This window comes from Anomaloglossus baeobatrachus, chromosome 12 (assembly GCF_048569485.1).
Source record: "Anomaloglossus baeobatrachus isolate aAnoBae1 chromosome 12, aAnoBae1.hap1, whole genome shotgun sequence".
NCBI classification, from domain to species: Eukaryota; Metazoa; Chordata; class Amphibia; order Anura; family Aromobatidae; genus Anomaloglossus; species Anomaloglossus baeobatrachus.
This window is the reverse complement of record NC_134364.1, coordinates 107,726,949-107,749,785: the sequence shown is the minus strand read 5'-3', so window position 1 is coordinate 107,749,785 and position 22,837 is coordinate 107,726,949. Positions and strand designations below refer to the sequence as shown.

Below are 22,837 nucleotides of genomic sequence, written 5' to 3'. Positions count from 1 at the left end.
CGAGCGAAGTGAAGGTATTTGTGCAAGACCTTTATGAGGTCACCTGACTTTGAGCCATATCATCACATGCCCTATAAAAATACGGTAAGGCCGTTTTTTTCTGCTTTAATGGTTGCGAACATCTGTTTGATTCTGATGAAGCGACCATCCTAGCTGTGTTTATCAATGCAGGTTTGAGTGTGACTTGTATTCATACCTCCTGTACTGTGTGCCTTATATGATTCGTCTGGAGGCTGTTAGTACACTTTCTGCAGCCCTTGACAGATGTTTTATTCTTTTATGGTGGCAGTCCACCTTTTATCTGCATATCTAATAAATGTTATATTTTAGGAGTTTTTCCTTGGTTTGACCCCTTTTGTGCTATATATTAATTATGCAAACTTCCCTTTGTATTATTAAGTGAATTTCTAGATGTGATGTAACTTAGCTGTCTTTCCCTCTTCTCTGGATATTTTGTACACGGCTTGAAATCTAGCCAATAAAAGCCCAGTCTTATCCACCAACCGTGAAGACCCCAATGGTCTGAATGGAGAGCTCAGGGATAGAAGAAAGAGGACTTTCAATTGCCTGGGTAGATTCTTGCTACATGCAACCAATCTAGGACCTGCGGATGCGATTGACAAGCCAGAACCGAACCTCGATTATAATACTATATGGACTTCAGCATCAAATGCAAGGATTCGGCTGAGCTATTAAAAACTACCTAAGGAAGGAATCCAGCTTGGGACAATCCAGTCACCTGACTACAGGCTTTGCGATCCTCAGACAGCTTCCTAAATCTGGCGTTATTCCATTCTCGGTGGGTGCCCGCCGAAAGCGAGGTTCTGCTGGTTTGAAGTAAGTAGCCCTGGAAGCTCTGAGGCACGGACCTTCTAATCCCTGGTGAGCTAGCGGAAGGGTGAGAAATTGTTGCTGGTTACATTTTGTGGTTTTGCTGGCTATGTGCCGTTAATTGTTTGGGAATCCAATAAAGTCTTAATATTGTGATTGCCTCATCCTGTGTTGTCTGAGTAGTGTTCTGCCCACGGTCAAGGAGGTTGGGCGTTCAGTTGGGATGAGCCCTGGGCCATGCTGTCTTTCGAAAGGCGGCCGGGCCAGCGGACGAGAGCACCCACTGACCCCCGTGTCTCCACAATGGATACTAATATTTAACCATAATTTTATTAAGGAGGCGATAGTCAATACAGGGTCGCAATAATCCATTCTTCTTGGCCACAAAGAAAAAACGGCACCCAAAGGTGAAGATAATGATGTGATGGGACCCTTCTCCAATGACTCCTTAATATAAGTCCACATAGCAACATGTTCAGGTACAGATAAATTGAAAAGACGTCCCTTAGGAAATTTACATCCAGGCACTAATTCAATAGCACAGTCATAGTCCCTATGTGGAGGCAAGGACGCAGCCTCAGTCTCATTAAACAAATCCATGAAATCCAACAAATAGTCAGGAACCTCCTGTGTCTGAGACGAAATAGAAAAAACAGGAGTATCACTATGCACACATTGGCAGCCCTAACTAGTCACAGACAAGTCCAATCAAGAACTGGATTATGGGTTTGCAACCAAGGGAATCCCAGAACCAAAATGTCATGCAAATTATGCAACACCAAAAACTTGCAATCCTCCTGGTGGTCTGGTGCGACCCACATCGTCACCTGTGTCCAAAACTGGTACCTATTTTTAGCTAAAGGAGTAGCATCAATACCCTTCAAAGGGATAGGAGTTTGCAAAGGTACCATAGGGAAACCACAACGCTCAGCAAACCCAAAATCCATCAGGTTTAGGGCAGCTCCTGAATCAATAAAAGCCATAGCAGAAAATGACGACGGGAACAGATCAAAGAAACTGACAAAACAAACTGAGGCCTCTTTCACACGTCCGTGAAAATCATGCACGTTTTTAACGGACGTGTCAGAGGTGCGTTTTGCCCTCCATGAGCCGTGTTTATGGCACACGTGTGTTGTCCGTGTGTTATCTGTGATAACACACGGAGAACGTGAACTTTCTGCTCACCTGTCCCTGGCGTCACTGTCCGTGGTGCTGATCTTCGGTCTCCGGTCCTGCCGACCCCCCGCTGCTGCTGCTGCTTCCGGTGGCAGTGAAGTGAATATGCAATGAGCATAATGAGCGGCGGTCGGAAGCAAGTGACAGCAGCGGCAGAGACTGCAGGGCTGGAGAAGGTGAGTAAAGATTTGTTATTTTTTTTCTCAGACACGTGTTTTTTCCGGTGCGTGTCACACGGAACACCTCTGTTTGGTCCGTATGCGGGCCGTGTGACATCCGTGATGCCGGTGAAAAACTGACATGTTCACGTGTGGAGCACACGTATGCTCCACACGTACACACGGTCCATGGCAGTATACGCACGTGTGCGCAGACCCATTGATTTTAATGAGTCTACGTGTGCCCGTGTCTACGGGACATGAGGAAACGGACCAAACACGTACCGGAGACACGGACGTGTGAAACAGGCCTTAGGCTGTATATTGCCCAAAGTAAATAAACGGGCAAATCGTTTTTCTCACTTAGGGCAGATGGAAATAGTATGAGAAGCATCTCCACAGAAAAAACATAACCCATTACGCTGTCCAAAACCCTGCCGTTCAGCCCTAGAAAGAACCCTATCACACTGCATAGGCTCCAGAGACTGCTCTGAGAGCGACACCTCTGCTCGCAGTTTTTTACGTTGACGTAAACGTCTATCAATCTGAATGGCCAATGACAGAGTCATTGAGACCAGAGGGGACAGGAAAACCCACCATAACATCCTTTACAGGCTCTGCCAACCCCTTCCGAAAAAGATCTGCATCGCTCCATTTAATAAGGACCGCCCACTTATGAATTTTCTGACAATATATCTCTGTGGATTCCTGACCCTGGATCAGAGCCAATAATGTCTTCTCGGCTTGATCAGTAGCATTGGGTTCATCATACAACAACCCCAGAGCCTGGAAAAAAAATCCACATCAGCAAGAATAGGATCTTCAGGCGCCAGGGCAAAAGCCCAATCCTGGGGGTCACTACGCAACAGAGAGATAATATGAACTCGCTGCCTGGAGGACCCTGAGGACTTTGGTTTCAAGGCAAAAAATAACTTGCAATTGTTCTTAAAGTTCAAATATTTAGACCGATCCCCAGAAAACAAATCAGGGGCAGGGTTCTTAGGTTCTACAGTAGGTGTCTGAGCAAGATAATTGGATATATCCTTAACCCGAGAAGCCAGCTGATCAACTTGCTCAGCTAATTGTGTAACATCCATTGCAGCACAAGATCCTCCACGGCACCCAGAGAAAAAGAGGAAAAATACACAAAAAAAAAATATTCTGACACACTTTTTTCCGTTTTTTTTCCCCCTTCTTTTGAGTATCCTAGTATCCTAATATGGCCGGTACTACTGTTATGATTCAGTGACTGAGGAGGATCAGAAAAAAGGACAAAAAACTGGGAACCCAGAGTGTTAACAGAGTGGTTGGAACATTAACGGACTGCAGACCTAATACTGACACACAACTAGAAGTAGCCGTGGGACGTGCCTAGTATGACCTGGTCGCCTCGACACAGCCGGAGGACTAATTATACCTACAGAGAGAAATACAAGAAAAGCTAATCTGCTTTGGAGCAGTTCCCCAAAGATATAGATAGCCCCCACATGTAAAGATTATGGTGATGTAGGAAAACAATACACAGAAAACAGATTCAGCATGAGGCCCAAACTATCTATATTGGAAAGGATAGAAAAGAGCACTGTCTGCAGCCGTGCAAAACCGTAGAAAATACCAACACACCTGATATGCAAAAATACTCTGCCCCACTATATCTGCCGAACTTGTGACATATGTCAGCGTAGAGGGCAACCCGGAGATCACCCAAAGGCACCCATGCAACCGCTCCCTATAATAGAAGAACCCTTTCAAGGACCTCTGGCTAAACCAAGTAAATCTGGAAAGCAGTATATTCTCACTGTTGTGGACTATGCCACCCGATATCCAGAAGACATGGCCTTGTCAAGTATTTCTGCAGCCAAGGTGGTCGAGGCTTTGGTTATTATTTTTACCAGAGTAGGATTCCCCAGTGAGATCTTGTCGGACCAAGGCTCCCAGTTCATGTCAGAGTTCGTCCAGTGTCTGTGGCGCACCTGTGGAGTACGAGCGATCCGAACAACCCCGTGTCATCCCCAAACAAATGGACTTTGTGAACGATTCAATGGCACTCTGAAGAATATGCTGAGGGCCTTCACGGACCGAGATTCAGACTGGGAGAAGTACCTACCCCATCTCTTGTTTGCCTATCGGGACGTTCCCCAGGAGTCCACTGGGTTCTCCCCCTTTGAACTACTCTATGGAAGAAAGGTCCGAGGACCCTTAACCCTGCTCAAGGAATATTGGGAGGGGCAAGTTGAAGATACAGGAGGCCCTGTTGTCCCTTATGTCCTAAAGCTGCGAGAAACCCTGGCCCAACTTGCTAGTTTTGCCCAGAGTCATTTGCGTATGGCTCAAACCAGACAGAAGACATGGTATGACCGTAAAGCACGCTATCGGGAGTTTGTAGAAGGACAACAAGTCTTAATGATTGTTCCCCATTGGCAGAATAAACTGCAGACCACATGGGAGGATCCCTTCCGGGTTCTCAGAAAACTGAATGATACCAATTACCTTCTTGCTTTAGATGATCAGGGGCTAAGTCAAAAGACTGTCCATGTGAATATGATTAAGGAGTACCATGACCGGAACATTCCAATGATAGCAAGCTGTCGGTTAGCTTCAAAGGTGGTCAAGAGGATGAGGACTCTCTACCTGATCTCGTGGAAGCAGCGAGAGCCCCATCCACTGTGGAACAGGTTCCCCTGGGAGATCACCTGGATTCCTTACAGAAAATCCAGATGCTGGAAGTGCTTCAACAGAGACGGGCTGCTTTCTCATCCCAACCAGGTCGAACCACCATCACCCAACATCATGTGGACACTCAGGGCATCCGTCCCATACAACAGGCTCCTTACCGGGTACCTGAATCAGTTTGAAACACCATTCAGCACGAACTGGAGGAAATGTTACAGCTTGGGGTAATCCAGGCCTCCCATAGCCCTTGGGCCTCCCCTGTTGTGTTAGTACCCAAGAAGGATGGGAGTACTCGATTTTGTGTGGACTATCGGTGACTAAACGACCATACCGTCAGCGATCCTTACCCAATGCCTCTTATTGACGAACTTCTAGACCGACTGGCTGGGTCCCGATATGTCACCACCTTGGATCTCAGTAAGGGATACTGGCAGATCCCTCTAATGGAGGAAGGGAGAGAACGGTCCGCTTTTATAACCCCCTTTGGTCTGTATGAATTTCTAAGCATGCCTTTTGGAATGAAAAATGCCCCGGCCACCTTCCAGAAAATGGTGGACCAGATCCTCCGGGGATGTGGTGACTTTGCTTGTGCCTACTTGGATGATATCGCCGTCTTCAGCCAGACGTGGGAGGAACATCTGAATCAAGTAGCCGTTATTCTGGACCTGATTCTTGCAGCTGGCCTAACCATTCGACCCGATAAATGCCAATTGGGGATGGGTGAAGTCCAGTACCTAGGGCATAGAGTGGGAGGAGGGAAGCTCCGTCCTGAGCCTGCCAAAATCCAGGCTATTAGAGACTGGCCTGTACCCCAAACTAAGAAACAAGTTATGGCTTTTCTGGGCATTGCCAGTTATTACCGAAAATTTGTTTCTCATTTCACCACTGTGGCCAAGCCTCTTACCGACCTGACCAAGAAAACAATGCCCCGGCTGGTGATCTGGACTCCAGCCTGTGATGAGGCTTTTAACTGGCTGAAGGACGCTCTGGTCTACGATCCTGTCTTGGCTGCTCCAGACTACAAGAGGAGATTCATTGTGCAGACGGATGCCTCTTGTTATGGATTGGGAGCTGTACTCAGCCAGGTGAATGCAGCTGGGGACGAGCACCCCATCGCCTATCTCAGCCGGAAACTGCTGGACCGAGAAGTGGCCTATGCAACTGTTGAAAAAGAACAGTAGTGTGTGGCCCTTAGGAAACTACGGCCGTATCTGTATGGACGAGAATTCACTGTGGTTACTGATCACAATCCCCTCACCTGGCTGAACAGAGTCTCTGGGGACAATGGACGCTTATTACGATGGAGCCTGGCTCTGCAGCCCTATAACTTTACCATACAGTATAGAAGAGGCAGCCAACACCAAAATGCAGATGGACTGTCCAGGCAAAAGGAGCCTTGAGTCCTGTCAGCCATGCCTGCGTGTACTTAACCAGCGACCTGTAGAGGTTCCTAGTACGTACACAAGTTGGGAGGGAAAGGGATTGTCATGATGTATGTGCTTTTCTCCATCCCATATTTTTTGTATAAGATGCCATGTGATGTATTTTACCTTCTCACTGTATTTGCTGTAATACTATGTCAGGATGTGATGTAACTTTCCTTTGGTTGTACTTACTGAACACTTTGAAATGTCTTGGGATGTAAGTAACCATACCTTCCCCCATCTCCTGTGTCTCTGGGCCCATAATGCAATTATCTCTTGTCTACACAGCCAGGGGAACTTCCCATTGTTTCGTAAGCAGTGGATAACGCCAACTACACAAACCTGTAGACATCTCGGAGCCAACCTTCTAGAATCTTCTAGTGGGCCCAACCATTGCATAGACCCCTACCCTTGAAGGGCGGGCCCACGAGCTCAGACAATACACTCCTGTTTCTAAGTGCAGTTGGGAGCTGAGCTTTGAAGAGGAAGGGAGCAAGATCTGAGTCTGCGGACAGATCTCGCCGTCCAGTGGATTGTGTGGGATTTCTGGGACTCTGAAAAAGAATATTATGTCATGATCTGGCACTTTGGATTATCGGGAGGTGCCCCCGAATCTGTTTTATTTGGACTTGTCGTGTGCTGTTTCTGTATTCCTGTTAGTAAACCTGTTGGTTCATCCCTCGGCCTGTTGTCTCTTCTTGCTCTGCTGTACACCCCATCACAGTCACCCCGAGGTGGGAGGCTGTGGGTGTGGCAGAGGTTAGTATAAGCAAATGCCTCATTACACCCTGGGTCAATGCCTAGAGGAATAAATTCTGTGTGTAGAATTATCCATCACCTTCTTCCACTGGCGCCTCTCCCCAATATTTGAGCTGTATCTGCGACCAGGTGTGGTAGTTTCTTTAAGTTTTCCCTTTTTATTTTATGTAACTCTATACTGTATTTGTATGGTTCTCTTCTGTAGATTCCTGTATATTGCCCTATATATGAATCCCAAACCCGAAAAGCCTTATGCTATCTGAAAAAGGTGGTGGTGGCGGCAGCAACTTTGTTTTTGCATAGGATTATTGTGGGGCTACCAGCAAGAGTACCAAGGCATATATATTCCATTAGCGGGAATCTGTGATATATATGCATTACTCTTGCTGGGAGATTTTCAATGTAGGGCATAATAGTAGCTCAGCAGCCTCATTTACTTATTGTCCAGCAGTTCTGAAATTAACCTGACAATAACTGGGCACTAGTTCGCAGTCGTGTTCCTGACAAATTGGTAGCAGCGGTGGGATCTTGCGTGATCCCGATAGCTGATCCGGACAGTGAATAATCACCACAATAGCTAACTTTTCTGATATTGGCAAAGGCTTTGACCTTTAAATGTTTCTGTTAGTAAGGGCAGAGCCATATGTGACATGTATTAATGTAAGGGCAGGATATGAATGAAGGACACAGAAGCTGCAGACTGAGAGCTACAATAAATAGAGGAGAAAGGAGATTTCTCAGTCACCTATGACAAGTTTCTCCATCAGCTTTATATCTATTTTACTTTCCATGTGCTGCAGACATCAAATATTTATGACATGCCATAAATTTAGGACAATACTCAGGGATTTTAGAATATGGATTTGGTGTCAGTGGACATGTTTCGCCCAGAGCTATGGGGTACTCGGTCGCGGGCGGTGTACTGCTGGGGAGATGTCACTTGGTGGCTGTTGCCCGGTTCCGTGCCCTGGGTGCTTTTTAAAAGTGGTATATTTACAGGGGAGATAAAATGAAAGTTTATAACGTGACACCATTTGCAGGTTTCGGCTATGTAGATGTATCCGCCACTGCACAGTTCTCACTACTGGGGCTCGTGTTGGTGGCAGCCTGGATGTTAGGCCCTCCACAAGCAGGGCCAGGCCCCCAGAGGATAGGTGATGTTGATGGGTTCAGAAAGAAGGCAGGCCACACAAGGGGTTGCAGTATAACTGGTGCCTTTACTCACAGTCTGTTGCAAACTGGTCACCTGAGGAAGGCTGGTCTTGACCGCTGGTCCCCTTAGTCCCAGTGCCTGTTTAGAGGCCTGGTGGCTTCTTTCCCCTGCACCTGTCTTTGGTTGGTGGGTCCCCGTGGCTTGGAGCGTCTGGGGGTCCTCTCCTGGTAGTCTCTCAAAAGTAGTCCGTATGACGGTAGCATGAACCTTGTCGGGTTGAAGTCTCTGGTCCTGTTTCCTTGTTCTCCCATTGCTACTGTGTCCCGAACTTCAAGGTCAGTGAGGTCCTTGATGGTCCCCTCACTGTGCAGATTTTTATCAGGTCTCCATGGAGAGTTTGCCTGACCTAGGATTCTGTACCCCGTTGGTGCTATGGATCCGGGAGTACTCCACCGTACTCCACCGGCAACCACACGCCTGGACCCTCAGGTCACCGTCACACTCCTGTCAGTGCTTCCACTCGCTCTGTCACTGACTGTGACCGTCCACTGTCTGCCCCTCCCACCTGGTCGTCTAGTGGACTGGATCAGCTCCACCTCTAGATGGCGATCCATTAGGTCCAACCCTAGTCTGGCACCAGTCTTTGGGGAATTTGGGGAAAAACAGGGATTAACTGGAATGGTTTTGTTGTTACCAGCACTGGTCTTCTGCTTCCCCGGGGGTGGGCCCTGCATCCTGGTGGGGATGCAGTACCTTGGAGCTCATTGATGGCTTCAGGGGCGCTGCAGACACAGCATACAGCTGCAGGCAGTCCTAACATCCACCACACACAAGAGATGATTTCTAGTGATGACATATATGGATTTTACTAACAGCCGAGGACATTTTCTCGATATATTTACAATCTACAGATTTCACACCAATGCTCTGTTGATGTGTCACCAACATCTCCCTTTACTTCTAACAGATTGTCCGGAAATGCTCTACATAACACAAACTTCATCCAGCTGGCATCTGTAATAAGGAAACACCGGTCTTTGAAGATACTTCAGCTGTCTCTCAACGATTTGTTTGGTCCTTACTTTGGTGACTTGATAGAAGCTCTGTCCAGTCCAGAATGCAGGTTGGAAGATTTACAGTGAGTATAAGAGACGTGTACAGGACGGACACATGGGAGTATAAGAGATGTGTACAGGATAGATACGTGCGAGTATAAGAGACGTGTACAGGATGGAGACGTGCGAGTATAAGAGACGTGTACAGAACAGAGACGTGCGTGTTTTGAATGTTAGTTATGTTTTGGCTGCTGGGAGGCTCCCTCTGGTGGCCAGGAATGGTTTGGACAGAGACCAGATGTGTTGTGCAGTGGGTGTTTCCTTTGCTAACTCTCTGCTTATTTAAGTCCTGGTCTGATTGCAGGCTGTTGCCGGATGTCAGTTCTTCTTTGTATCTCCAGCCTGCTTAATCTTGCTCTACACCACATCTACTCCAGATAAGTGCTTGCTCTTTATTTATTGTCTGGTACTTTTGCTTATCTTGGTTTGTTATTTGTTGTGGTTGGTTTCAGTTTATTTCCTTGGCCGGATGTACTGTTATGATCCGGAACCATGGAAGACCACCACAAATCATTGGCAAAAACGTGAAAAGAGCATTGGCAACTAATCTGGCCACCATCCCCTTACTAACCATCACAACTAGAAGTAGCCGAGGGGTGAACTAACATCCTGTGCACCGCGAACCCAGCCGGAGAACTAACTATCCTAAAGGTAGGAAAGATGAATAACTCTCTGCCTCAGAAAATAGACAAGAATAGCAAGCCCCACACATTCAAAGACTGCGGTGATATAGGAAAAACACAATACACAGGTAGATGACAGGATTAGCAAAAGGTGAGGCCCCCGCTGACTAAAATAGGAAAGGACAGGAAAGGGACTGATGGTGGCCAGAGAAAAACCCTGCAAAATACCAACTTCCTGATAGTACAAAAAGGCCCTCAGATCACTCAATCTGAACTCCGTCCTATACCAGGTGCCCTTGTCATACCAATGAACAGAAAACAAGAATTATAACAAATTCAACAAGCCACAAACACATGGACCCAAAGGAGCTATACTCCACACAGAACTGCAGGGAGTTCCTCAACAATCCACTAAGGGGGAAAATCCCTGGAAGGAAATAAACTGAAACCAACCACAACAAATGACAAACCAAGATAAGCAAAAGAACCGGACAATAAATAAAGAGCAAGCACTTATCTGGAGTAGATGTGGTGTAGAGCAAGATTAAGCAGGCTGAAAATACAAAGGACAACTGACATCCGGCCACAGCCTGCAATCAGACCAGGTTTTAAATAAGCAGAGAGTTAGCAAAGGAAACACCCACTGCGCAACACACCTGGTCCAAGTCCAAACCATTCCTGGCCACCAGAGGGAGCCTCCCAGCAGCCAAAACATAACTAACATTCACAACACATGCGAGTATAAGAGATGTGTACAGGACGGAGACGTGCGAGAATAAGAGACGTGTACAGGACGGAGACGTGCGAGTATAAGAAACGTGTACAGGACAGAGACGTGCGAGTATAAGAGATGTGTACAGGATGGAGACGTGCAAGTATAAGAGATATGTACAGGATGAAGACGTGCGAGTATAAGAGATACAGTTAGGTCCAGAAATATTTGGACAGTGACACAATTTTCGCGAGTTGGGCTCTGCATGCCACCACATTGGATTTGAAATGAAATCTCTACAACAGAATTCAAGTGCAGATTGTAACGTTTAATTTGAAGGTTTGAACAAAAATATCTGATAGAAATTGTAGGAATTGTACACATTTCTTTACAAACACTCCACATTTTAGGAGGTCAAAAGTAATTGGACAAATAAACCAAACCCAAACAAAATATTTTCATTTTCAATATTTTGTTGCGAATCCTTTGGAGGCAATCACTGCCTTAAGTCTGGAACCCATGGACATCACCAAACGCTGGGTTTCCTCCTTCTTAATGCTTTGCCAGGCCTTTACAGCCGCAGCCTTCAGGTCTTGCTTGTTTGTGGGTCTTTCCGTCTTAAGTCTGGATTTGAGCAAGTGAAATGCATGCTCAATTGGGTTAAGATCTGGTGATTGACTTGGCCATTGCAGAATGTTCCACTTTTTTGCACTCATGAACTCCTGGGTAGCTTTGGCTGTATGCTTGGGGTCATTGTCCATCTGTACTATGAAGCGCCGTCCGATCAACTTTGCGGCATTTGGCTGAATCTGGGCTGAAAGTATATCCCGGTACACTTCAGAATTCATCCGGCTACTCTTGTCTGCTGTTTTGTCATCAATAAACACAAGTGACCCAGTGCCATTGAAAGCCATGCATGCTCATGCCATCACGTTGCCTCCACCATGTTTTACAGAGGATGTGGTGTGCCTTGGATCATGTGCCGTTCCCTTTCTTCTCCAAACTTTTTTCTTCCCATCATTCTGGTACAGGTTGATCTTTGTCTCATCTGTCCATAGAATACTTTTCCAGAACTGAGCTGGCTTCATGAGGTGTTTTTCAGCAAATTTAACTCTGGCCTGTCTATTTTTGGAATTGATGAATGGTTTGCATCTAGATGTGAACCCTTTGTATTTACTTTCATGGAGTCTTCTCTTTACTGTTGACTTAGAGACAGATACACCTACTTCACTGAGAGTGTTCTGGACTTCAGTTGATGTTGTGAACGGGTTCTTCTTCACCAAAGAAAGTATGCGGCGATCATCCACCACTGTTGTCATCCGTGGACGCCCAGGCCTTTTTGAGTTCCCAAGCTCACCAGTCAATTCCTTTTTTCTCAGAATGTACCCGACTGTTGATTTTGCTACTCCAAGCATGTCTGCTATCTCTCTGATGGATTTTGTCTTTTTTTTCAGCCTCAGGATGTTCTGCTTCACCTCAATTGAGAGTTCCTTAGACCGCATGTTGTCTGGTCACAGCAACAGCTTCCAAATGCAAAACCACACACCTGTAATCAACCCCAGACCTTTTAACTACTTCATTGATTACAGGTTAACAAGGGAGACGCCTTCAGAGTTAATTGCAGCCCTTAGAGTCCCTTGTCCAATTACTTTTGGTCCCTTGAAAAAGAGGAGGCTATGCATTACAGAGCTATGATTCCTAAACCCTTTCTCCGATTTGGATGTGAAAACTCTCATATTGCAGCTGGGAGTGTGCACTTTCAGCCCATATTATATATATAATTGTATTTCTGAACATGTTTTTGTAAACAGCTAAAATAACAAAACTTGTGTCACTGTCCAAATATTTCTGGACCTAACTGTATGTACAGGATAGAGACGTGTGAGTATAAGAGACGTGTACATGACTGAGATGTGCGAGTATAAGAGATATGTACAGGATGGAGACGTGCGAGTATAAGAGACGTGTACAGGACAGAGAAGTGCAAGTATAAGAGATATGTACAGGATAGAGACGTGCGAGTATAAGAGACGTGTACAGGACGGAGATGTGCGAGTATAAGAGACGTGTACAGGACAGAGACGTGCAAGTATAAGAGACATGTACAGGATGGAGACGTGCGAGTATATGAGACGTGTACAGGATGGAGAAGTGCAAGTATAAGAGACGTGTACAGGATGGAGATGTGTGAGTATAAGAAACGTGTACAGGATGGAGACGTGGAAGAATAAGAGGACGTGTATAGTAGGCTACTGATTGTTTTTTAAACAGCGAACGCTGTGACCATTTATTATAAGAACATCATATGAGCTGGCTATAGACATATGGATGAGTCTAAATAGGGAACACGTTATGGCTAAGGTGATTGCTCATGTGATTTAAGACAGATCACAGCGCTCAGTGCTTTTAATATTGTGTGTCCCTTTATCTTAATAAGTTTATTTAAAGTTATACATTATTTGATTAGTCTTAAATTTAGGGATCTAATTGCCTTTGGCAAACTGTAAATTAAGACTTATGGAGGAACTCTGGTCATCAGGGTCCAGGTCATTAGTCATGCATCCCCAAGCATGGGACATCATTCACAAGACAACGGACACAGGTGCAGCCGGGACAGCTGAGGCAGACAGGATGATAAATGTAGACAGGTACGGACACAGGTATGGGATACAGGCAGGTATGGACACAGGTGCAGGATTTGGGCTGGTACCAGAGAATGGACAGGCACAGACAGGATAGGTCCAACGACACAGAAAGGACAGGCACAGCAGAGCAGACAAAAAAAGATTTGTATCTGGCATCCGCAAATAAAATTCACATCATTATGGAATTGGTTTAAAACATGATACAATCAAGCATATGTGACGCCCTGGCCAGGTAGTCACAAATAGGCCCCTGCACAACACCTTTCCCTCATAGGTAACACACAGCCGACCAGAAAACCCTAGTCACCCCCCTCAGGGCTAGATAGACACACCAGGGGGCGGAACCAGGCTGTTGGAAGATGCCCACCGAGGAGTTTAGACAGTCCGGGGTGGGGAAATACATAGTCAAGTTCAGGCAGTTGAGAGAAGTGGAGGTCAGGCCTGTGTGTCAGGCCTGAAGCAAACTGACAGGTACCAGGGTAGGAGCCCTGGTGCTACTGGCTAGGAGGCAGACGGTGGTCTCCGTCCGCAGGAGACGGGAAGACGGTTCGGCAGAACCGGGTTGTACAGGGACAGGGTCGTAGCCCGCCGGTATCTACATCGGGGACCCGACCGGAAACCGTGCACAAAGGGGGGTACTCGGACCCTGAAGCCAGGACCCAGAACCTACAGGAACTGGTTAATTAATCGATTGAGACCAGGATTATAGGTCCTGTCTAGAGTTGAGCGCGGTTCATGGTTCTCCAGTTGGCGGTTCGAGTTATTTTGGGGGGTGTTCTAGATCGAACTAGAACTCGGGCTTTTTGCTAAAAGCTCGATAGCTCGAGTTCCGTTCGAGAACGGTTCTAGCAGCAAAAAGCCAAGCTAATTACTAGCTGGCTTTTCGCTGTAAGGCTATGTGTCCACACTGCGGAAAATGCGCGGATTTTGCCGCGGATTTCTCGCGGAAAAGCACAATGGCATTTTGGAAATGCTGTGTCCATGCTGCGGATTTTTCCGCCGCGGATTTGCCGCGGATTTTGATCCGGAAAAATCTGCAACATGTCAATTATTATTGCGGATTTTGATCCGGATTTTGGCTATAGAATTGGGAAAAAAAAAAAATCCGCACCAAAATCTGCGGCAATTCCGCGGTAAATCCGCGGTAAATCCGCGGCAAATCCGCACCTTTGAAAAGGTGCGGATTTGCCGGGAAAGTCGCGGATTTTCATGCAGAAAAATCCGCAGCAACATTCTACCGTGGACACATAGCCTTATAGTGTAACTCACTCTGTGACTCACACTATTATGAAATTTCAGCGTATAGTGTGCAGGGACAGCGCGTTCAGATCACTGATGCTGGGATAATGGCGATCACCATTTTTTTTTTTCTGTTCTTCCTTCCCTAAGTACAATGGGGCGGGCCAGCATGTCAGCCAATCCCAGACACACACACAGCAAAGTGGACTTTTTGCCAGAGAAGCAAGGGCATGTGTCATAGGCTGTCCATGTCCATGTCACATGTCCTTGCATTATAAAAACGGACATTTTGTTCCAGCACGGCATTATCTGCCTTCTGCGTCTGGGTGTCAGTCACCGCTGACGCAGCTCCTGCGGCCGATCCTGCTGTGTATGCTATACACACAGCGTTCTACAGATTTGGGACAGAATTTTATTTCAGCCCTGTAGTTAGCCCTATTTAAGGGCTAATTACAGCTGGCTCAGAGCCATAGGTGACAGTCAGGTCCGTGGAAACAGTTTTTAACAGCTACAGATAACAGCGTCTGTGTAGCTAAGCTCAGGGACTTCCTTGCTGCATTTCACCATTAGGAGGGATAGAAAGTGAGGCTTCCTTTCCTCTACACTGACCCACAACCCTGCCACTGTACCCTCCTGCCCTTTTTAGCAAAGCCATTTTAATTGCAGAGTGCTGCCAGTTAGTGCCATCCAAAGAGTGGCTGCTGTCCTCCATTATTGTGGCACTTCTGCCAAGCAAGTCCCACCACTTCTGCATTCTCCCCTCCTGCACATTTTAGCAAAGCCATTTTAATTGAAAAGAGTGCTGCCAGTTAGTGGCATCCCAAAAGTGGCTGTTGGACTTCATTAGTGTCCCACTGGTGCCAAGCTATTGCCAGCACCTCTGCATTGCACCCTCAAACTCATTTTTACTAAGCTATTAGAATAGCAAACTGTGCTACCAGTTTAAGGGCCATAGTTGCATTGTCGGGGATAGTTATTGTTGTTTATTCTGCTGTCAATAAAGCTAGACCACCGCTCAATTTTTACTACCACATTTTAAGTGCACAATCTTGTCTCAATCAAAATGAGTGGCAAAATGACAGATGCTGGTGGAAAGGGGAACAGGCGTGTTGGAAAAGGAAAAAAAGTTTGTGTCCGTGGGGAAGGTGGCAAAGCTCCATTAACATCTACTGAAGATAGGCCATCTACCAGAAAAAGTAAGATGTCTACTACTTTCCATGGACAATCCGATATGCTCCCTTTTTTATGGACACGAAGAACTGGAACAAAGGAAGATGATGCCCAAACAAAGAAAATGCTTGAATGGATCTCAAGTGGTCCAACAAGTGCCCTCTTCTCCACCTCAACTACCACATCCAAAAAACACCAGTCTTCTGAGTTGTCATCCCAATCACACTTGCTTTCTCACAGGTCTCAAGTCTCCATCCGCCCTGCACAGTATGGTGGAACAGAGATGGCTGAGTCTGCAGAGCTGTTCAGTCACACTATAGCCTGGGAATCAGAGGTCTGCTCCCAAGCTACAGTGAGTACAGACCAGGAAATAGTCTGCAGTGATGCCCAGAACCTTTGTGACTCTGATTCAGGCCGTGAGGACCAAGTTTCTGAGCATAATGTAGACCCTTATTCACAAACTGTAACACCTGTTATAGACAATGAGGAACATACTGATGACGATGAGACGCAGATACCAGATTGGGATGACAACTTAAATATTCGGTCAGGGCAGGAAGAGGCTCGGTCTGAGGGTGAGGGGAGTGCAAACACAACAATTGATGAGGAAGTTCTAGATCCCACCTACTGTCAACCCACAGTCAGGCACTCGATGAGGTCAACAGAGGCGGTGGATGAGGATGCAACTGACGACGAAGTTACCTTGCGCCTTCCTGGACAGCGGAGGAGTACTGGTAGCACGTCTACAACTGCATCCTCAGCAACCATTCTGCCTCTGAGCACTAGTCGGGGGGCTCATCAGGTCGCAAGCCCTCTAAGCCTTGCATAGCATGGTCCTTTTTTGACCTAGCAAAGGATCGCCCAAATCATGTGATTTTTAAAATTTGTCGGGAATCTGTTAGTAGAGGCCAAATCCTCAGCAGTTTGACAACTTGTTCCATGAATCGTCACATGAATAAATATCATATATCCCAGTGGGAAGCTCACCGTGCTGCAATGCGGCCTAGCGGAGCGGACCATCCACCGCCTGCCCCTTCCAGTGCATCCGCGCGCTCTTCATCTTCTAGGACTGTGGGGACAGCTGTCAAACCTGGTTTTCCACGCACAACTTCCACCACTGTAACCGCAACAGGCAGTTTGCTTGGTAGGTAGTCAGTTGGTTTGGAAGGGGGAAACAAGTGGGTGTGTACAGCTCTCTCAGACATAGATAGCACCAATGTTGGATGAAGGCAACATCATGTCTACGCCTGCACTTTCCTCCCAAACCTGCATTTTTCCAGGGACAACCCTACTCACCACCGTCTCCACACAGCAGCCAGATCTCTATCCCTCAGATGTGGACAAATAAAAGGCCATTTCCTGCGACCCATGACAAAGCTAAGAGGTTGACTTTATCCCTCTGTAAGCTCTTGGCTACCGAAATGCTGCCTTTCCGCCTGGTAGACACACAGGATTTTAGAGACCTTATGTCTGTTGCTGTGCCCCAGTACCAGATGCCCAATCATCACTACTTCTCTAAGAAAGGTGTGTCTGTCCTACACCAGCATATCGCACACAACATCACCGCTTTCTTGAGAAACTCTGTGTGTGAACGGGTGCATTTCACCACCGATAATTGGACCAGTAAGCATGGATAGGGACGTTACATGTCGCTGACTGGGCACTGGGTAACTATAGTGATAGATGGTGAAGGGTCTGCTGCACAAGTCTTGCCGTCCCCACGACTTGTGTGTCAATCCTCTGTCTGTCCAAGTTCCTCCACTGCTTCTGCCTCCTCAACCTTGTCTGGGTCCTCCACCTCCGCCCCAAGCCTGCCTGGTCAGGCCACCAGCGTTGTAACTGCGCAGAAGGAATCACGCACCCCTTATTACTATGCTGGCAGCAGAGCGCAATGGCATCAGGCGGTCTTTATCTTGAAATGTCTTGGAAATAAGAGTCACACAGCGGCTGAGTTGTGGGCAGCTCTGGAGACGGAGTTTGGTAAATGGTTGTCTCCACTCAACCTGCAGCCTGGTAAGGCCATGTGTGACAATGCTGCATACCTGGGTGTGGCCCTTCGCCTGGGCAAGGTGACACACGTGCCTTGTATGGCTCACGTGTTGAACCTTGTTGTCCAGCAATTTTTAACACACTATCCCGGCCTAGATGGCCTTCTGAACAGGGCACGAAAACTGTCTGCTCACTTCCGCTATTCAACTGCCGCAGCTGAGCGACTTGCATCGCTCCAGAAGTCTTTCGGCCTGCCGGTTCATCGCCTGAAATGCGATGTGCCGACACGCTGGAATTCGACTCTCCACATGTTACAGTGACTGTGGCAGCACTGCCGAGCCCTGGTGCAATACGTCATGACGTATAGCCTGGGCCAACGAGATTCAGAGGGGGGGCAGATCACCCTGATGGAGTGGTCTCAGATCAAGGACCTATGCACCCTTCTGCACAGTTTCGACATGGCGACGAATATGTTTAGCGCTGACAATGCCATTATCAGCATGACAATTCCAGTCATTTACATGCTGGAGCACACGCTAAACACTATTCGGACTCGGGGTGGAACAACAGGAAGGGGAGGAACTACATGAGGATTCATATGCGCTAGAGACAACAACATCACCAAGGTCCACACGTTCATCATCACCAAGGCGGCAGGCATGGGACCATGGGGGACAGGGATCATCAAGGGCGCATGGTAGCAGGCAAAATGTTGAGGAAGGTGCAGGAGAACATGAAGAAATGGAGGACGAACTGTCCATGGACATGGAAGACTCAGCGGATGAGGGAGACCTTGGTCAAATTTCAGTTGAAAGAGGTTGGGGGGAGATGTCAGAGGAAGAAAGAACGGTTAGCACCTCTATGCCACAAACACAGCGTGGACTTGGTCCGCATGGCTGTGCCAGACACATGAGCACCTTCTTGCTGCACTACCTCCAACATGACCCTCGTATTGTCAAAATTAGAAGTGATGATGAGTACTGGCTTGCCACACTATTAGATCCCCGGTACAAGTCCAAATTGTGTGACATAATTCCAGCCATAGAAAGGGACGCACGTATGCAGGAGTATCAGCAAAAGCTGTTACTCGATCTTAGCTCGGCTTTTCCACCAAACAACCGTGCAGGTGCAGGGAGTGATTCTCCCAGTTGTAACTTGAGAAACATGGGACGGTCTCGTCATCTCCAACAGTCTACCCGTATCAGTAGCACCGTATCTGGTGCTGGTAACAGCAATTTTATGGAATCTTTTCAGAATTTTTTTAGACCCTCCTTTGCAAGGCCACCAGAGACAACAAGTCTGACACATAGTCAACGGCTGGAGAGGATGATACAGGAGTATCTCCAAATGAACATCGATGCCATGACTTTGCAAATGGAGCCTTGCTCATTTTGGGCTTCAAATCTTGAAATATGGCCAGAGCTCTCCAGTTACACCTTGGAGATTTTGTCATGTCCAGCTGCCAGCGTTGTCTCTGAACGAGTGTTCAGTGCTGCTGGGTGTGTGCTGACAGATAAGCGCACGCGTCTGTCCAGTGACAATGTGGACAGACTAACGTTCATCAAAATGAACAAGTCATGGATCCACAAGGAATTTACTACCCCTGTGTCATCCTGGGGAGAGTAAATGCTTGTGGATTTGGAATGTGCTTGATGCAAATCAAAACATCCTGTTTACAACCAGGGCACAAGTGCTGCCACTGAAGGGGTTAGTGTCTGTGTGGCCCAATTTTTGGGAAAAAAAGGGAGACTCCGCTTGGAGTAACCCTTGCTTACATTGTTTTTAAAAATGATCCAAGATGAACAGAGCTGGGATCAGGAAAGACTTTGCTACCTACCCCGGTGTCATCCTGGGGACGGTTAAGTATAGCGTATTTTTGAATGTGCTTGATGCAAATCTAGCTGTGAAGTGTACAACTAGGGCACAAGTGCTGCCACTGAATGTGTGGGGCCCAATTTTTGGAAAAAAAGGTAGACTCCGCTTGGAGTCACCTTGCGGTGTTTTACATGATTTTAGAAGGGCGTGCCATGCCTATCTGTGTCTCCTTCTCTTTTTCCTTGTCCAGCTCTTTTGTTTTCGCATGAGTATATGTCCTTGTCACTTTCCCATGTGTTTGTGTTGTGTTGTGAGTTGTTTGTCACCTTTTGGACACCTTTTGAGGGTGTTTTCTAGGTGTTTTTATGTGTTTGTGATTGCCTGCCATTGTTTCCTATGCGGTTCGAGTTCGGTTCGTCGAACGTTCGACGAACCGAACTCGAACGAGACCTCCGTTCGGCGAACCGAACTCGAGCCGAACCGCGACCGGTTCGCTCATCTCTAATTGCTAGTTTACAGGTTCCTTGTGCTGCTGCTGATATAGTCCAGTCTACTGCTGCTGCCATTTGTTTATATTTCAGTGCTGTACTACTTCCTTGTTCCGCTGCTACCATCCACGCTGGCCGTCTTACACAATACCTGCCTCTGGAAGTATCCATGCCAGTCACTGCTGCTGTCTATCTATCCTGGATGGAACCTTGACATCTGCTGCTATAACCCATTACCAGAGACTGTCGGTCCCATACCCCTGGGCCAGCTGTCGCAGCACAAGTCTTCCTGAGTGGCACCCAGGCTCACACCTGCAGCATAGCACCCTCAACATCGGGGGCGCTGGAGAAGACCAGCTGTAAGTTCGTAGTCAAGCCCCTCTGGGTTTTCTGTGTGCTGTGGCCCAGTGGGTTTACTAACATCATTGCTTGCCCAGCAAGCATAACAGCAGAGAACGATGTGCTGTAAGAGGAATCAGAGGTAGAACTGACATTGTGATGACAGAAATCAGCAGAATGAAATCACGGAAAAGAAACCAACTGAGGAAGCAGTGATGGTGTCTTCTATGATTTCGAAGCATAAAGCTGATGATTTATTTGGCTAGAGTGCTATAGGAGAAGAAATCCTGGATATTGCTATGGGAAAAGAAATCCACAAGAGCACTATTGGTGAAGAACTCCACGAGAATGCTGTAGAAGAAATCCTGGAGAGTGCCAATGTGACTCCCTTGCCTATCAGGTCGTCACAAGGGTGCCGTGCAATCTGCCCTTCTGCATGGTACCCGCTCCTCCTTGGTTATGGGTCCTGTCCCTTTGGTGTTGCTAAGAACAGGTATACACAAATCCTGAGGAACACCCTGCACCACACCCACCAAACACCCATTGGGCGGCCTGAGGGGAGTAGGGCCACCCAGATGGGGGAATGGTAGAAGGAGGGCCAGAAGTAGTCAGAGAGTGTCAGTGAGCCATGACAGAACAAGGTTACGCTGCGGAGCTGGGCTCCTGTACCCGTCCCAGGTGCCAGACGTTGGCCTGGCCTGGAAGGAGCTAGAACCCCGGTCGCAGGGGGTAGTGACAGGGGGCTTGGTACTGCCACAGAGGGCAGACCGGCAGCCTTGTGCTACAACCGGACAGGGTCCAGGGCACGGCGGGGTACGCGGACCCTAGGCTGGGAAGGAGCTTTATGCAGCCCAGTAATTCACCCGACGAGGACGGAATCTTCATGAGCTGTTCTCCACCCGCTCCAAAATAGGGGTACTAGCGCAACAAGGGGGATAGGACTTCCTAAATTTGTCCAGAAAATCCCAAGCGTGAACCATGCGAGCAAGCTCACCTTGCTAGCCACGCAGGTGAGCGGGACCTGAGTAGTTTCAGGCAAAAGGGATCCACATAGTGAAAGCACAGTGCCAAGGGACAAGGCTTCAGACCAACCAGCAACGCTAAAAGGGCACGGACCCAGCGTGCTCACCCAAAGGTTGAAAGGCATTCAGGACTTTGGTTTACCCGGTGTAAGTGTGACGCCCTGGACTAGCCAGGTAGTCACAGATAGCGCCCCGCATAACACCAGTCCCACACAAGGTAACACCAACCAAACCATAAACCCTAGTCACCTCCCGCAGAGCTTGATGGACACACAAGGGGGGCAGAGCCAGGCAGTTGGCCACGCCCACCGAGGAGTTCAGAGAGCCTGGGGCAGGAAAGCAGTGGGGTAGTGAGTAGTCTGAAGTGGAGTTCAGGAGGAGTTCTCAAGTGGTTGAAGGGAGTTGAGTGAAGGAGACTGACAAGTGCCGGGGTCGGAGCCCTGGTACCTTGGCTAGGAGGCATACGGTGGCCTAGCCTGCAGGAGCCGGGAAGACGGCTCGGTGGAACCATGGTGGACCGGGACAGGGTAGTGGCCCGCCGGTTCCGACCCGGGGAACCGACTCGGAAACTGGAGCACGCAGCGGGGTGCTCAGACCCTGAAACGAGGTCCAGAAGCCACTGGACTGAGTTAATCAACTGATTGCGGTCTGGACTTTAGGTCATCTCCCAACCAAGTCCCGACTTAAGACAACAGCCCACCGAGGGGGATAGAAAGCCACTGCACAGGCAGAGAGATCCCACGAGCCAGCGTCTGCGGGCAAACGGGCTCCTCCGACATATACAAAGCCGGGGAGCGGACTCCCGTCGCTGAAGCGCAGGCAGTCTACACATACATTACACGGTGCAGGAGAAAGGCAAAGACCACCGAACCGGGTGGGGGACCAGACACAGCCGGCTGCGGGCACTGACCACCATCAACTTTGTTCATCAGAGACTTGTGTGTGTCAATAACAGTGAGTACAACAGTGCCCTCCGGCCGCGCACTGCCCTGCACCGCCCAGCTACTCTCCCCAACGGGTCCAGGGGCCATCATCCCTGCCCACGGAGGGGTTAACATTTTGCTGCATCACCATCTCCCCCGGTTGCCCCGTACCCGCAGCGGTGCTGTCTACACCTTCACCACATCCCGTGGGTGGCGTCACAAACTCAAACATGGCTCCAGCCGTACACCTACCTACCAGCCCCCTAAGTAGCGCTAGCACCCTTTCAGAGCGAAGTGACCCCTAGTCCGGAAGCGCTCGAGCCACCCACCAACGAGCCCAGATCCGAGCGGCTCAGCTGCAGCTGAGTGGGGGGCAGTACACATCGACTCTTCTGGCGTCACAAACAGGATACTTACCTATTCACTTACCTAGTGAAGTGCGCCTTGAAGTGAGGTCAGTGGTGATCCGTTGCAAAGTTTTCAGAATCCGCCATCTTGCTGCCATCTTTTGGCGCGAAGATTCCCGCCAGCATCTTCTTCTCCGCAGTAAGGGTGCGAAAGCCGAATCTCCGCCCCCTGGGAA

General features: G+C 48.1%; 1 protein-coding gene across 2 annotated transcripts in view; it reads left to right on the top strand.

The window, feature by feature from the left end:
- LOC142257999 (NACHT, LRR and PYD domains-containing protein 12-like) overlaps positions 1 to 22,837 on the top strand; it is a 429,738-nt gene that overhangs the window by 262,977 nt on the left and 143,924 nt on the right. For both annotated transcript variants that reach the window (XM_075330377.1, XM_075330378.1), the window contains exon 9: positions 9,142 to 9,312. In XM_075330377.1, coding sequence (XP_075186492.1) covers positions 9,142 to 9,312 — 171 coding nt within the window. The remainder of the gene's footprint in view (positions 1 to 9,141; positions 9,313 to 22,837) is intronic.